Raw genomic sequence first — 15733 nt, 5'->3', positions numbered from 1 at the left:
CTCTTTCTGTATTTTTTCACTATAGCTTCACAAACAAGCAGATATGCAGGAAGAGAAAAACCGAATTGAAAGAGTCCTTGGGGCTACTCTTTCACCTGAATTGATTCAAAAAGTCCTCACGTTTGCACTTTCAGTAAGTTACAGTGAAAACTGCTTTTAGAGGGAATTACTACCAACTGATCTATAGCAAGTGTCCTTGATTCAGTATTCTCTTGATCTGTCTTAATCCTAGACTAAAGGCTTCCTCTTTCTTGAAAAACTGGAGTAAGCTTTTGTTACTAGCCACTGTATTTCCCTCTAGCGGTAAGAATCAGAATAGTTGGGAGACGAAATAAACTGTAAGGTTGGCACATCCCTGTGCCTACTTCCTGGCTCTTCTTTCTTTACCCTAGAGCAGGTATCTATTGAGCAGCCATCTATTGTACCCATCTCAGTGCTTCATTCTCAATTTGGCTGATCTGTAGGTTAAACATTCTCCTCTTTGCTAGAAGCTTCTGGTGCCAGTTATTCCTGAAACAAGAAGGGGATTACTTGGGTACCTCAACAGCATTTGCCCTTTCTGGCATCAGACAATATTCTGGATACGCTAGACTTATAGTTCTCTTTTTTTAGGAAGAGGTACGTCCACAGGACACTGTGTCAGTAATTGGTGGAGTGGCTGGAGGCAGTAAGCATGGAAGGAAGGCTGCTTGGAAATTCATAAAGGACAACTGGGAAGAACTTTATAATCGATACCAGGGAGGATTCTTAATATCTAGACTAATAAAGGTAGGTGAAAATGTTTGAGTAGTTTGCTTATCATGGATATTATTGAGAGACATTCATGATTCATTCAACCCATAGATTATTGTCTTTGCTTTTTAAAAGTTTCCTTAAGTAGTTACTAGCTTTACTAAACAGTTTCTCCATAGCCCATCCTGTACCCTGTAGAATAAACTGAAGTTGGGAAAGAGTGGAATGATTTGTTTTTATGGTAAATGGAAGTTTGTTCCTAACCTCTTAGTTGTACTTACTGTTTATAAACCATTGTTTTTTCAGCTATCAGTTGAGGGATTTGCAGTTGATAAAATGGCTGGAGAAGTTAAGGTAAGGAAAATACAGTTTACTTTTCACTTTTATTTCACTTTTATTATTATTTTCAATCCAGAAAATAAAAATACTAATCAATTATAATCATAGATTATTGGGGTGATGTACTTTAGTAGTGTCTCCATGTTTTTCTGGGAGAAAGGATAGGTTGTATCCTTAAGGCCTGAAGAATTTAGAGTTGGAATTATCTTTGAGGGCATTGAAGTGGTTGAAAGAATGTGGACTTTAGAGTCAGTCAACCTGGATGTAAATCTGTGCTCTGCCCCTTGTTAGTTGCGTGACTTCAAGCGGGCTTTTTAACCTCTATGAGCCCGTCTCCTCTTCCATAAAATGAGGTGATAAGATGTCTAGACTAAGTAATACTATATTACTTAGGGGCCTGGAACATAGTAGATCTTTCATATTAGTTGTTTTTCCCTTCTAATACCTTTCAGAGGTCTTTTATGTGCACAGAGAGACAAGATGAGTACGTAGGGACTCTACTCCTAGCCCTTTAAGTGTCACTTCCACTTTCATTCTTGAAAGCAAGAAGGTTTCAGGGGTGGATTTGGAAATTCTGAGAGCTATAATGTTTGGTTCACATTATGAGTTAATTTACTCAGTCACAGGTTAGTACATAACAGAGAGTCTAGATCAAGATTCAATATTATGCATTGTATTATGTAAATAATCACTTTATTGTAAAGGTAATAAATATTCCTGAAGGAGAAATACATATAATTAGTTCAAGGGGAGGCCAGTGGCCAAGTTAAGGCTAGTATAAAGTAGAGGCCTGACTGAAGAGGGCCTTGTAGCCCATATGAAAATGCTCCTAAGAATGGGAAGCCCTTTTTGAAATGGCTTATAAACAAAGGGGTGACTTAATCTGGTTTATATGATAAGAATTTCAATCTGGCTGCAGTATAGAGAATGCAATTTGGAAAGGGGAGATATTGGGAAGCAAAAATGATAAAGTAGCTTGGAGGAGATGGAGTAATGAAAGAGATTCAGTTCAGTTCAGTTGCTCGGTCGTGTTCGACTCTTTGCGACCCCATGGACTGCAGCTCGCCAGGCTTCCCTGTCCATCACCAACTCCCAGAGTTTACCCAAACTCTTTTCCATTGAGTTGGTGATGCCATCTAACCATCTCATCGTCTGTCGTCCCCTTCTCCTCCCACCTTCAATCTTTCCCAGCATCAGGGTCTTTTCAAATGAATCAGTTCTTTGCATCAGGTGGTCAGAGTATTGGATTTTCAGATTTAGCATCAGTCCTTCCAATGAATATTCAGGACTGATTTCCTTTAGGATGGACTGGTTGGATGTCCTTATAGTCCAAGGGACTCTTCAAGAGTCTCCTCCAACACCACAGTTCAGAAGCATCAATTCTTTGGCGCTCAGCTTTCTTCACAGTCCCAACAACTCTCACATCCATACATGACTACTGGAAAAACCATATCTTTGACTAGACGGACCTTTGTTGGCAAAGTAATGTCTCTGTTTTAATATGCTGTCTAGGTTGGTCATAACTTTTCTTCCAAGAAGCAAGCATCTTTTAATTTCATGGCTGCAGTCACCACCTGCAGTGATTTTGGAGACGCAAAAAATAAAGTCTGTCACTGTTTCCATTGTTTACCCATCTGTTTGCCATGAAGTGATGGAACCAGATGCCATGATCTTAGTTTTCTGAATGTTGAGTTTTAAGCCAACTTTTTCACCCTCCTCTTTGACTTTCATCAAGAGGCTCTTCAGTTCTTTGCTTTCTGCTGTAAGGGTGGTGTCATCTGCATATCTGAGGCTACTGATATTTCTCCCAGCAATCTTGATTCCAGGGCTTGTTTTGTTAGTCTTTAATACAGCCAGTATTTATTGAATGTTTTGTCTGTATTGTGAACATATCTGGGGGAGGAAGAGGGAAGTAGTCAAGGGTTTCTTATATGTAAGCAGTGGTACTATTTGTTGAGATAGAATGAGAAGTCTTACTCAGGCCCTAAGAACCCAACTGTGATAGGAGCCTTGGAGCAGGAGCCATTGTCATCCATGTCAATAAAGTAACTGATTTCTAAGAGGTTTAGACTTAATCTGATGAATTAGTCATTCTCTCTTATAGACCTGTGATGACTCTTTCAAAGGAAAGACCCCCCCGCCCCCCGGTCCCCATCCTTTTGCTGGTTGATATTTTCTATGAAACCAGGTGTACTTCATTAGAAAATGGTTTATTCAACCTTTAATCAATAAGCACTGCAATAATTACAATGAACTCTGAAGTAGTTTACTGTATGAAAATGTGTCTATAAAATTTTAAATTATTAGAATATGGCAGCAATGTAAGTTTCTTAGTTTTATTATCCCTTACAAATTAATCTTTATTGGAAGTAGCCAAAATGTGTTGAATCCTTAACTACTCTCTGCCAAGTATTATATTTTCTCATAGATGATAAAAGAGAGCAGTTAATTTACTCAGTCACACTTTAGTACATAATGGGGGCTAGATCAAGTCCCAAGGCTGATTTCAAAGTCTAGACTTCAAGTAGGTTTTTTTAACCCCTGTGAATTGGGTGATAAGATCGTCATTTAGATGAAGTAACACAGGGGGCTTGGTCCTTGATAAACGTTCTGTTTTGTTTTTTGCTGCTTGGACAATGAACCTTAAAGAATATAGGTTCTTTCTCTGTGATTAGGCTCTTTAGCATATAATACATTAGGGGAAGAATCTGCAGGTCTAAGGTGCAGCTTGTTTTCTTTTAGCCTGGCAGTGGTCAGTTTTCATGAGTGAAGCTTATGAATCCTTCATAGACGGTGGGTATTTTTTCATGACCTGTGATATTAGCTTCTTACTATTGCTAGTAATGATCCTACATTCTGGATTGTCTCATGCCAGGCTTTCTTCGAGAGTCACCCAGCTCCTTCAGCTGAGCGTACCATCCAGCAGTGTTGTGAAAATATCCTGCTGAATGCTGCTTGGCTAAAGCGCGATGCTGAGAGCATCCACCAGTACCTCCTGCAGCGCAAGGCCTCGCCGCCCACAGCGTGACCCTGAGCACACCGCCACTGCGGTCCTGCTTTGTGCAGGGAGAAGGTGGGGCGGCTGACAGCTGATTCACACGCCAAGAATTTGGAGTCTTCTTTCAAGCCAGTGGGGGTTGGACAATGAATGTAGTTAACTGGTTCCTGCTCACACTCCAGAATTAAATTCTATTGAAAAAGGAAAATCAGCAATTCAGCAAAAAAATAAAAATGTAAATATGATAGTAATAAAATAGAGCATAACGAAACTGTGAAACTTCCTGAAGCCTTGTCAGTGGTTAAAAGTATTTAACACTCTCCTGTTAATGACAGATGTTCTGTTTTTATAACCTACGAAAAGGAAACTAGAGGCTTCTGTAAAGAGGATTTTTGTGAAGTGGGTTCTCCAAGCAGCCTACAAGCCAAGTGTCCATTGCTGGGAATGGTTAACATTAAAGGCTGATAGCTGGTATAATATAGAGTCTGTGCATAATCTCAAGTGGGGTTTCTTGTTTTTTGTTTATTTGGCATGGGGACTGATCAGGAAGATATATTTTCCTGCATAACTCAATCTGAACCAAGGATTGTAGTTTTCCTCCTTGCCTTCCCTTCTGTGTGACCCCTTGGCAAGAAAAAAAAAAAAAAAGTTTGAAAAAAACAAAACCTATCCTGGTCTGGTTTTTTTCCTTCCCTTAGTTCCATCCCAACCCACCACCCCGGTGTCCTTCTTAGAGATAAATAATAAGGAAACATCTTTTATAGCCACATTAAATAAGAGAAACTGATATACATTATTTTTTCTTTCTTTTTTAAGATGACTTTTAAGAATCCTGAAATGCATATAGGTGAGACAATAGAAATGAAAAGTTTTCAGCCAGGCCTTTCTGAAGGAGTTATTCTGCTAAAAATGACAGGCCAACTGTTGACCCTCTTTCTGACAGTATCAGCACTGGCTTCTGGTTCAGTTCGGCCTGTAAGAAGTCAGTGGTTGCTGATGCAGGGCCCATGTATTAGTGGTAACTGATTTAAAAAAAAGACTGTAAGCCTGTGTGTGCCACTCTGCTTCCACAGTGTATCCTACTAACAAGCCTCACCAACCTAATCCAGTGACTTTTAACTCTAAATCTCATTCCTTTCCTCTTTCCCTACTTTTTTTCTTTTCTTTTTCTTTAAAAAAAAAAAATATTTTTGTGTGTTATTAACAGGAATTCATATTTGGTGTGGCTTAACTGTATTTCAGAAGGTCATCAGATTGTGAGACTGCTTCCTTGAAACATTTTTGTGCTATTGTTTTAAAAAAATAATAATTAAAAAACAGTTGGCGTTAATAAAAATGTCAATGTGAAATTGATGTCCTGATGTCCTTTATTCTCTTCGGTAAGCAACTAAAACCTTTTCTGTCATTCAGTAGGATTATAAGAAGTTTTACTACCATAGGGGTTTTTTGAGTCTAAGAAAATCCAGTGGCTGAATTTCTAATGAATAGTACCTAGCCAGAAATACCCTAAGATTCCTCCTAAATTACTTCTGGATTAACTCAGAAACTTCTTATAGCTCCTTAGAGTCAGCAGTAAGGAGCTAACCTTAGCCTGCCAGTTCCTATGTCCTGAGGCTTCCTTTTATCTAGGCATGTGCTTACGGTACCAGCAAAGTGAAGACACCAACAGACTAAGAGACGTTGTTTTAATGAAAGAACTCAATCAAATGCTGGAAAGAGGTTGTCTCAGTTTTAGCACACATGCAAGTTGTGTGTATATAACAGTTGAGTGGTTTGAATCGTGTTGGGGAGGAGATGGTGCTGGCTGCATTCCTCTTCAGAACTGCTGCTCGTCCTGTTTGGTGTCCCAGGTCTTGACCCCCGTGGACTGCATCAACAGGTTCCGTTGCCTCTGACTTCAGGTTGTGTTGATCCAATTAGTAATACCCTCAGAAGATCAAAAGGCTGAGGAATGGATATTTAGAAGCCTGGGTATTTATTTCCCTGGCTTCTAAGTCGCCAGGTCACATAGGTTGTCTGTGTTCCTCTACCAAAGACTGTGACTCCTAACAAGCAGCCCTCCTTAGCTTCCAGACGTAGGGATAGAATGGACCACTTATTTACTAGCTCCTGAACTCTGCCCATGTCTTTGTGAACAGTCCCTTTATTAAACCTTCCTCAAATTACCCAGTTTTAAGTGTATTCTCTGTTTTCCACTAATATCTTGATTGATTTGGGCATCATAGTCTTGATGCTTTGGGTCTCTAAAGGTCTTAATCCAGCCTTTTCCATGTCAGATATTTTGTTTTGTTTTATGTGGCTGCGCCGTGAAGCTTGTGGAATCTTAGTTTCTCGACCAGAGATTGAACTGATGCCCTCGGCAGTTGAAAGCATGGAGTCCTAACCACTGGACTGCACAGGAATTCCCTGTCAGATGTTTTAGTTTATTGTTTGCCTTCCAAATAGCTCCCTATCCTAGGTAATATACTCATTTTACAGATGAGAAAGCATTAGCTTTCAGAAAAATTAGCTAGTTAAACAGCAAATAACTCTCAGTCCTAGTGGTCAACTCAAGCTTGCCAGTCTGCACAAACCTGTGTTCTTCCGGCTGATTGTTAGGTTTCCACAATTAGAAGATCATGCAGTCACAATGGATACAAGCAATAGCTTTAAAAATACTTAGTGATTCTCCTTTTCTCTAATGTTTGTGAAAGTTGCTCAGTTGTGTCTGCCTCTTTGCGACCCCATGGACAGTAGTCCATGGAATTCTCAAGGCCAGAATACTGGAGTGCGTAGCCTTTCCCTTCTCCAGAGGATCTTCCCAACCCACGGACTGAACCCAGGTCTCCCGCATTGCACACAGATTCTTTACCAGCTGAGCCACAAGGGAAGCCCAAGAACACAGGAGTGGGTAGCCTATCCCTTCAGCATATCTTCCTGATCCAGGACTCGAACCGGGGTCTCCTGCATTGCAGGCGGATTCTTTACCAATGGAGATATCAGGGAAACCCCTTTTCTGTAATATCCCTTGGTTAAAATTTTTAGAAATGAGGAAGTTGGGAAGAAACACAAAAGTGTTAGTTTCTTATAGAAAATGTTATTTTATATTCATGGGAAGCAGTAGAGGCTTTTGGGACAGTGGGCAGCGGTGGATGAATTCTTATCTGGCATTTTCTAAGAATGAGTTTCAGGAAGTAAGGAACCCCTTTATAAAGAATGTATCTCTGTAGTGTGCAATTTGGGGAGTATGAGGGGGTTTATAGCTTTAAATCAAGTCTTTCAACTCTGTTATCCAAATGAGTCCTGGACTTGGAGCCACATTTGTAGGGCTAGTGATTTTTTTCTCAGCAAGAAAATAAGCTTTTGGTAATATAATGTTGACTTTATACTTACAGTATCATACATGACTGAAGAATAAATCTGCTGTTACTAGATACTAGTTTTAGGATCTCAGAGTTGTTTTTAATAAGACTCTGCCTTCTGTGGGCTTATACCAGGTGGCTCAGTAGTAAAGAATCCACCTGCCGATGCAGGAGACTCGGGTTTGATTCAGGAAGTTCCCCTGGAGAAGGGATAGACCACCTACTCCAGTATTCTTGCCGGGGAAATCCCATGGACACAAGAGTCTGGTGGGCTACAGTCCATGGAGTAGGATAGCAAAGAGTGCATGACTCAGCATGCATCTTTTCTGGTAATGCAAAATACCCACCCCAAATTGACCTGCCTTCTTAGAACAATCCTAGTACCCACCCCAAATTGACCTGCCTTCTTAGAACAATCCTAGTACAAGTGAAGTGGTCAAGGTGTTTGGTTTCTAATCCAAGAGTGAGACAGGGGACCCTGATAGTAAGGAAACGTGTGGGCCAAATAACTTCCTTTCCCTAGGAAACCAAGTCAGAGGATGATTGGTCCTTCTAATGGTTTGATGGTTAACTTTGTGATGAATGGTAGTGTCAGGAAGGAAAGTTGATTGGGTTGTTACTGCCACTTGTACATAAGTCTTGCTGTTGTTCAGTCGCTAAGTCGTGTCCGGCTCTTTTGACCCCATTGACCGCAGCAGCCAGGGTTCCCTGTCCTTTGCCATCCCCCGGAGTTTGCTCGAATGTCGTTGAGTCGGTGACGCCATCCAAACATTTCATTCTCTGTCACCTCTTTATCCCGCCCTCAGTCTTTCCCAGCATCAGGGTCTTTTCCAATGAGTTGGCTCTTCACATAAGGTAGCCAAAGAGAACTCTGCTTCTCTCATTTAATTGCTGATACCTGGCAGCTGTAGCTTTCACTCCTGAGCTCCTGGTACAATGCTGGGGTGGAATTAGCAACAGAGAAGGAACATAGCTTACTATCTATTGTAACTTGTGCTTTCTCAGGAAGCTGCTGCCAGCTGCCAGTAGATATGCTATACACCAATTACAATGAAACCAAGAAGGGAAAAACAGTCTTGCCATAGTTTGGCTGATCATACCAGTATGGTCCTCTGTGACATCCACCTCCTCTCACCTCCAAACAACCTTAACCTTTATCATAAATTTGACTAATTGTACAGGTATACATTACACTGCAATCTTAACCCACTCTGATTCATTAAGGTGTTGATTACCTTGTATTATGTATACTAACCTTATGGATATACTCTTCTTCATGCTTATTAGACTTTTAAAGACATTAAGAAGGAAACAGTACACTGAATGGCTGATGATTTAATAGGAGAAATCTTAAGACAACACAGGATACCAGATAGTGGAGGAGAGGTGGAGAGAAACAAGTTTATAAGAAAAAAAATACAAAACATTAAAAATATTTGACATGAATGAGGATGCGTGAGATGACTGCTGCTTTCCTAATAGGTCAGTGGCTCTTCTATCAATGGAGCATTTAAAGTCAGGAGACTATGAAGGATGTAGAAGGATGAAGTTAATGCTGTGGCCTTTACAAGTGTAAAGAAGTGCCTCCTCTCATGTCATCCTCGAAACAAAAAGACTCTATCTCCACTGGATGGACAGCATGTCTTATAGAAGATCTCTTGGCTACCGAAGCTGGTCTTTCCCTGCCTCTGCTGACATTTTGCTCCCTATAAATGGAAAATTCTAGACCTGTGTGTCCAAATACAGTAGCCACCAGCCATATGCAGCTATTTAAGTTTCCCATATGCAGCTATTTAAGTTTAAAGTAAGTTCCACATTCAAGTGCTCAGTAGCCACCCATGGCTGCTCCTGCTGTTGCTGCTAAGTCGCTTCAGTCATGGCTGCCATGTTGGGCAGTACAGATATAGATCATATCCATAGCCGAAGACAGTTCTATTTGAGCACCCTGTTCTATACCCAGTATGTGCAAATGTGTGTTTTGTGTATGGTAGAGAATAATTAGATAGTCTACGCTCTTCTTTCGGAGAAGGCGATGGCACCCCACTCCAGCTATTTAAGTTTCCCATATGCAGCTATTTAAGTTTAAAGTAAGTTCCACATTCAAGTGCTCAGTAGCCACCCATGGCTGCTCCTGCTGCTGCTGCTAAGTCGCTTCAGTCATGGCTGCCATGTTGGGCAGTACAGATATAGATCATATCCATAGCCGAAGACAGTTCTATTTGAGCACCCTGTTCTATACCCAGTATGTGCAAATGTGTGTTTTGTGTATGGTAGAGAATAATTAGATAGTCTACGCTCTTCTTTCGGAGAAGGCGATGGCACCCCACTCCAGTACTCTTGCCTGGAAAATCCCATGGACGGAGGAGCCTGGTGGGCTGCAGTCCATGGGGTCGCAAAGAGTCGGACACGACTGAGCGACTTCACTTTCACTTTTCACTTTCATGCATTGGAGCAGGAAATGGCAACCCACTCCAGTGTTCTTGCCTGGAGAATCCCGGGGACAGGGGAGCCTGGTGGGCTGCCGTCTATGGGGTCTCACACAGTCAGACACGACTGAAGCGACTGAGCAGCAGCAGCAGCAGCAGCAGCAGCAGCATGCTCTTCTTTGGGCCTCCCAGGTGGCGCTAGTGGTAAAGAACCCGCCTGTCATTTCAAGAGACATAAGGGACATGGGTTTGATCCATGGGTGGGGATGATCCCCTGGAGGAGGGCATGGCAACCCACTCCAGTATTCTTGCCTGGAGAATCCAATGGACAGAGAAGCCTGATGGGCTACAATGGGGTCACAAAGAATTGGACAGGACTGAAGTGACTTTGCACACATGCATGCTTTTACCAACCTCATTGTAACAATTTGCTATTCATCTATCAAAGTATCCCCTTAAATTTTTAATTCTGTTCACAAATGTAATACATATCCATTTTCCAAATTTTGAAATGAAAAAAAAAAACCATCCCAGAGAATGACTATCCCTTCTTATAAATCCACCTCCTGAAGACAATCATGCTTGCCAGATAAGTTTGGGGCGTATTCTTCCAGCTATGTTTTTATACACTAGGCATCTAATTATTTTTAGTACGAAGACAGGCTGTGCCCTCTTTGCCTGTTCCCCTTTGTAACCAGTGCCACAGAGTTTCAGTCTTTGCCTTATGCATCTAAGTATGCCAGGCATACACCTGCAACCCCTGATGTCAAGCTCTAAGTCATGGAACTCACCACCAAAGATGACTGGAAAACAAAGACAGTTGGCAAATGCACACCTTGAGAAAATCTTCCTTGTTTAGATTCTTTGGTTCACAAATGTTTTCATCAGCCTGACTGCCTGACGCTAAGTGCCAGTTCTGTGGAGTGTACGTATTTGAAGAATGTGGCTTTAAGCTCTTGGGTTCGTTAGTTTAAGTGGTTCATGTAATGAATTCACTCAATGTTCTTTCCTCACTGGCCATGTGAACTGCACTATATTTGGAACGAACATTTGCAACCTTATACACCACTGCCTGGCTATCTAGCCACACATTTTGATTACCATGAACTGGACTGAGGAAGGTATATGGTGATGGATTTCACAAAGACAGTGCTATGCAGAGACAGAGCTGGCTTGAAAACCCACAGGGAGGTCAGCTTGCTGCAGCTGTTGAAATAAGGCCATGACTTCCTCCCACTGGCCCCTGCTTACCTGCTTGATGCCTGCCTTGCCAGCTTGGGCCACTGGGTTACTTCCACTCCTGTGCTTGTACCACTAATTTGGTAACTATACCTCACTGCTTCCAACATGGAAAACAAATGTGCCACACAACTCTAAAGGACCCACCTGTGTGCATCAAACCAAGGCAAGACCTGAGACAGGAGTAGTCTGAGTAGCTTTCAATGTCCCTGTCATCTGTGATCCACCCTTGACTATCTCAAAAGGGTGCTGGGCAAAGGTGGTCACTGGTACAGGAGCATCACAGAGACAACCGAAGAGGTGAGAACAGCACCAGTCTCTTCTAGGCATTAACAAAGAATACAGTGGCACTGTGTTCCAACCTCCCCACCTGCTATTTGATGCGGGAGGTGTGCCTTTTGGTCACAAAGGACCCTGATTATTGTAATATCAGAAGAAGCCCCACAGCGCTGGACTAGAAGGCAAGGTTCTGATGCATTAGTCCCATGGCCACGGAATCCAGACAGCAGACTCGTTACAAAAGCATTCAGAGTAAAAGTATATTATACAAGACACAGAGCAGGAACAAGAACTACTGAATGAATAATTTATACTTTTATTTTTGGCTGCACAGGTCTTCGTTGCTATGTGGGCTTTCTCTAGTTGCAGCAAGCAGGGTCTTCTTCTCTAATTGCAGTGCACAGGCTTCGTGCTGCAGTGGCTTCTCTTGTGGAGCACAGGCTCTAGGCGAGTGTGCTTCAGTAGCTGGGGCTCGCACGCTATAGAGCATGAGCTTAGTAGCTGTGACACATGGGGCTTAGTTGCCCTACAGCATGTGGGATCTTGGATCAGGGATTGAACCCACATCTCTTGCATTGGCAGGTGGATTCTTCACCACTGAGCCACCAAGGAAGTCCTGAATGAGTCTTGGAATGGGAAGTGCTGGATGGTACAAGGGATGTTACTGGCAAGTTCCACATAGCCTCAATGTTTAGGAAAGACTCCCATGAAGAAATGTTATTAAACTGAGACTCAAAAGATGCTAGCCAGGCAAAGAGGACAGGGAAGAGTGTTCTAGATGGAAGAAACAGCACATGCGATGCCAGGCCTGTGGCTGGAGAGAACCTGACCTATTGAAAGAACCAAAAGAAACCCAGAACAGCTAGAACAAAGAGAGTTCCTGGGAAGGTGGTGAAAGAGGCTCTGGAGAGGTAGGGAAGGCCCAGGCTAGGGTGGGACTTAGGCCACATTGAAGATTCTAAACTTCAACTAAAGGACAATGGGAAACCATCAGTTTCCTTATCGTAAAGTGAGAAATAATAATCTCAGAGCTACCAGGAAACAAGATGAGAAAAACGCAAGTGACAGGTCTTTGTAAGTTACAAAGCATGATAGGAATGTTACTAACATTGCAATATCATTAGTAGTAATAATAAGCAGGGCTGCTTTCTCAAGTAATAGAAGTAACAGTACAAATCTTCTAAATGGGAACATGAGGCAGTCATTCCCACCCCACCTCCCCAGCCATGCTGTGCAACTTGCAGGATCTTAGCTCCTGGATCAGGGATCGAACCTGTGCCTCTCCACAGTGAAATCAAGAGTCTTGACCACTGGATAGCCAGGGAAGTCCCTGAAACAGTCTATAGAGTATAAAACTCTGACTTATTCTAGGGAACTGACAGAAAGGTCAGAAGTTTATTTTAGTTGAAACTTGCAGTGTGAGGTTCATGAAACCCAGGCGTTAGCTCAGCTCTTTGGAGCAGGATCACACCATTTATGGCCATGTGTGTTTCTCAACTCCACACTGACTCCCCAACACCACTTGCAGAAAAGATCAGTATTCTGCCTCCTTCTCAAACCCACCAGAGCATAATGGCTGACACATTCTTTCCTCTTCATTTCTTCCAGCCAGAGCTGGCTCCCAGTATCTCCTTCCTAGGTCAGCTTTTGTGGAAGCTGTCACTGTTCCCAAAACATTACACTTTTCTGAGCTCTTCGTGGCAAGATAATTATCCCAGTTAGCACCTGCATTACATTTTACAAAAAATTTGACACCTTTCCAATTCTGTGACGTTTTACTTTTACAATGGTTCTGTGAAGTAGGCACAACTGAATATCACAGAAACGATGCAAAACCGGGAGCTCTCCTATCTGACCGGCACAGATATGCTACCAGGAGAACTTAATGGTTCATTTTAGGCCATTTCCTCTCTGCCTGCAGCACATTAAGTTCTATCCAACAATAGAAGGGCAGAGTTTCTGCAAGTGTAGCATTTGATCTGGTCAACCAAACCAGACTTAATTCTTCCCCAGAGGTCAATATCATCAGTGCTCCACACTACCACACACCAGAGGTTGCAAACTTGCATTTTTGTCTTTGACATTCAGAATATCTTTAAAACTTTTTGAAAATTTTAACGCCAGTTTTTAAAAGTCAAATTGCACATCAAAGTTCAGATTTCTAGCTTTTCCCTTTAAAAAAAATTTTTATTGGAATATAGTTGATTTACAGTGTTAAGTTTCAGTTGTATCCAGCTTTTCTTGAAAAATCAGATCTGACTTCAGTCTTTGGAGATGAGCAGAGTCTTCTGACCAACACACTCTACCTCTGTCCCTACTCTGACTAGATCTTTTATGAAGGTCCCATGACAGTTCCAGAATATGAGTTTGTATACCTACCCCCATACACACCAGGCATCATGAATATGGAATCCCCCCTTTGTGACTCTTTCATATGCACAGGGCTTATTCTGTTTGGATGCAACTTTGAGAATGTTTTGGAGATCTTAGTGTAGATGAGAAAAAAATGCCATGGCCACTCCAGTCTACCGCTGGTGGGTCTTAATTATTTGCAGCTACTTCCCCAGGGTAAAGATAAAAAACTTGATCCCACCAGACTTCTGTTAGGCCACTCCTTTCTGTTGTCTCCTCTCTGGCCCTTTTTTCATTCATTCAAAATTCAGAACCTTTAAAAAAAATATATATATATATATATATACATATATATATATATATATACTTAAGAAGGTGCTGAGACAATGGCCTCAAATCATTTTTTGAAATTGTATGTGTTCACTCACTCATGTATTTAATTTTGACTGGGCTAGGTCTTCACTGATGCCTGTGGGCTTTCTCTAGTTGCAGTGTGTGGGCACTGCAGGGGCTTCTCTTGTTGCAGAGCATGGACTCCAGAGCTTGGGCTCAGTAGTAGTGGCCCACAGGCTTAATTACTCCAAGGCATGTGGGATCTTCCTGGACCAGAGACTGAACCCATGTCCCCTGCACTGGCAGGTAGATTAACCACTGGACCACCAGGGAAGTCCTCAAATCATTTTTGTAATGAGATGAAGAATTTTAAAAATGTCTTACTGGAATCCCTCTTCCAATATATATCCAAAAGAACTAAAAGCAAGATCTCAAAGAGATATAAATACACCCATGCTCATAGAAGCATTACTTAAAATAGCTAAGAGATGGAAGCACCCAGGTGTCCACTGATGGATGAATGGATAAATAAAATGTGCTACATACAACATATTGTTTGGCCTCAAGGGAGGAAATGGATGAACCTCGAGGGCATATGCTAAGTGAGATGAGCCAATCACAAAGAGACACACACTGTGTGACTCCCTTACAGAAGGTATCTAGAGTGCCCAAATTCATAGAGACACAGAGTAGAATGGGGGTTGCCAGGGGCAGGGATGGGTGAGGGGAAAGTAGACAGCTGTTCAATGGATATAGAATTTCAGTTTTGCAAGATGAGTAAGTTCTAGAGAGCCATAACCCACAACCATGTGACTATACTTAACACTACTGAACTATACACTTAAAAATGGTTGATGATAATTTAAACCATATTTTTTTAAGTGTTTTTTTAATGCATCATTAGAGATCTGAGTTCTGCTAGGGGGTCCAACACTGACTTCTGTGACCTTAGGGAAGGCACTCTCTGGAACTCAGGTCCTCTTCCAAAAAATGAGAGGGGAGAAGAGAGAATAATAAAAACACCAGCCTCGGTGTGGGGCAGACAGATGCGACAGTGCAGGGTGAACAACTGAATGCTCTGCAAATATTAGACGTGCTCATCAACTCAAACCATGGTCTCTGTGGTGACTTAATCGTAGGTTAAGGAAAAAAAACCCAAGGTCTGTATTAAGTGCCAGAACCTTACAGAGGAAAGAACAAGAGCCTGCCCTCAAACTACTCACAGTCTAGTGGAAAAAATTAAAACAGAACTAGAAAAAAATTTACCATGTGTCACAGGTCAGTCTAACATAGATTCAAATATACACAACTTGATTCCCTATTAATGGGATGAAGGTTGGACATACATTATGACCTGTTGTTTGGGTAAATCAACAGTCTCAAATTAGAGCACAAGTTTAAATCTAGATAATCTTTTCCAGGTGTTTAGTGTAAAAAGAAAAAAAAAATGTGTGTGCATGTATACTTTCGTCCATAGCCTTTTGCTTAGATGCACTTAACTGATATTTTAATTCTTTAATTAGTTTATTAATGTACTGATATTAATTGCATTTAATCAACTTGATTCCCATTTAAACAAAAGAAGCCCCAGACAGCTGGAACAAAGAGCACTCCTGCTGGCTGGACTGCAATCTACAAGGAAGAAAGCCTGAAGTGTGTGGGTTGATGGAGACCAGCCTCCATACTCTGTTGAC

At 41.7% G+C, this 15733-nt stretch overlaps 1 protein-coding gene across 2 annotated transcripts in view; it reads left to right on the top strand.

Moving 5' to 3' along the window:
• Nucleotides 1-5418, top strand: part of NPEPPS (aminopeptidase puromycin sensitive) — a 104137-nt gene extending 98719 nt beyond the window's left edge. For both annotated transcript variants that reach the window (XM_019981599.2, XM_070773352.1), the window contains exons 20-23: nt 26-133; nt 613-768; nt 1039-1086; nt 3947-5418. In XM_019981599.2, the coding sequence (XP_019837158.1) occupies nt 26-133; nt 613-768; nt 1039-1086; nt 3947-4099 (465 nt within the window). In that variant the 3' untranslated portion in view covers nt 4100-5418. The remainder of the gene's footprint in view (nt 1-25; nt 134-612; nt 769-1038; nt 1087-3946) is intronic.
• The last annotated feature ends 10315 nt before the right edge of the window (nt 5419-15733 follow it).

The sequence above is a fragment of the Bos indicus genome, chromosome 19 (assembly GCF_029378745.1).
Source record: "Bos indicus isolate NIAB-ARS_2022 breed Sahiwal x Tharparkar chromosome 19, NIAB-ARS_B.indTharparkar_mat_pri_1.0, whole genome shotgun sequence".
NCBI classification, from domain to species: domain Eukaryota; kingdom Metazoa; phylum Chordata; class Mammalia; order Artiodactyla; family Bovidae; genus Bos; species Bos indicus.
Note: the sequence above shows the minus strand (reverse complement) of the source record. Positions and strands in the feature narration are given on the sequence as shown.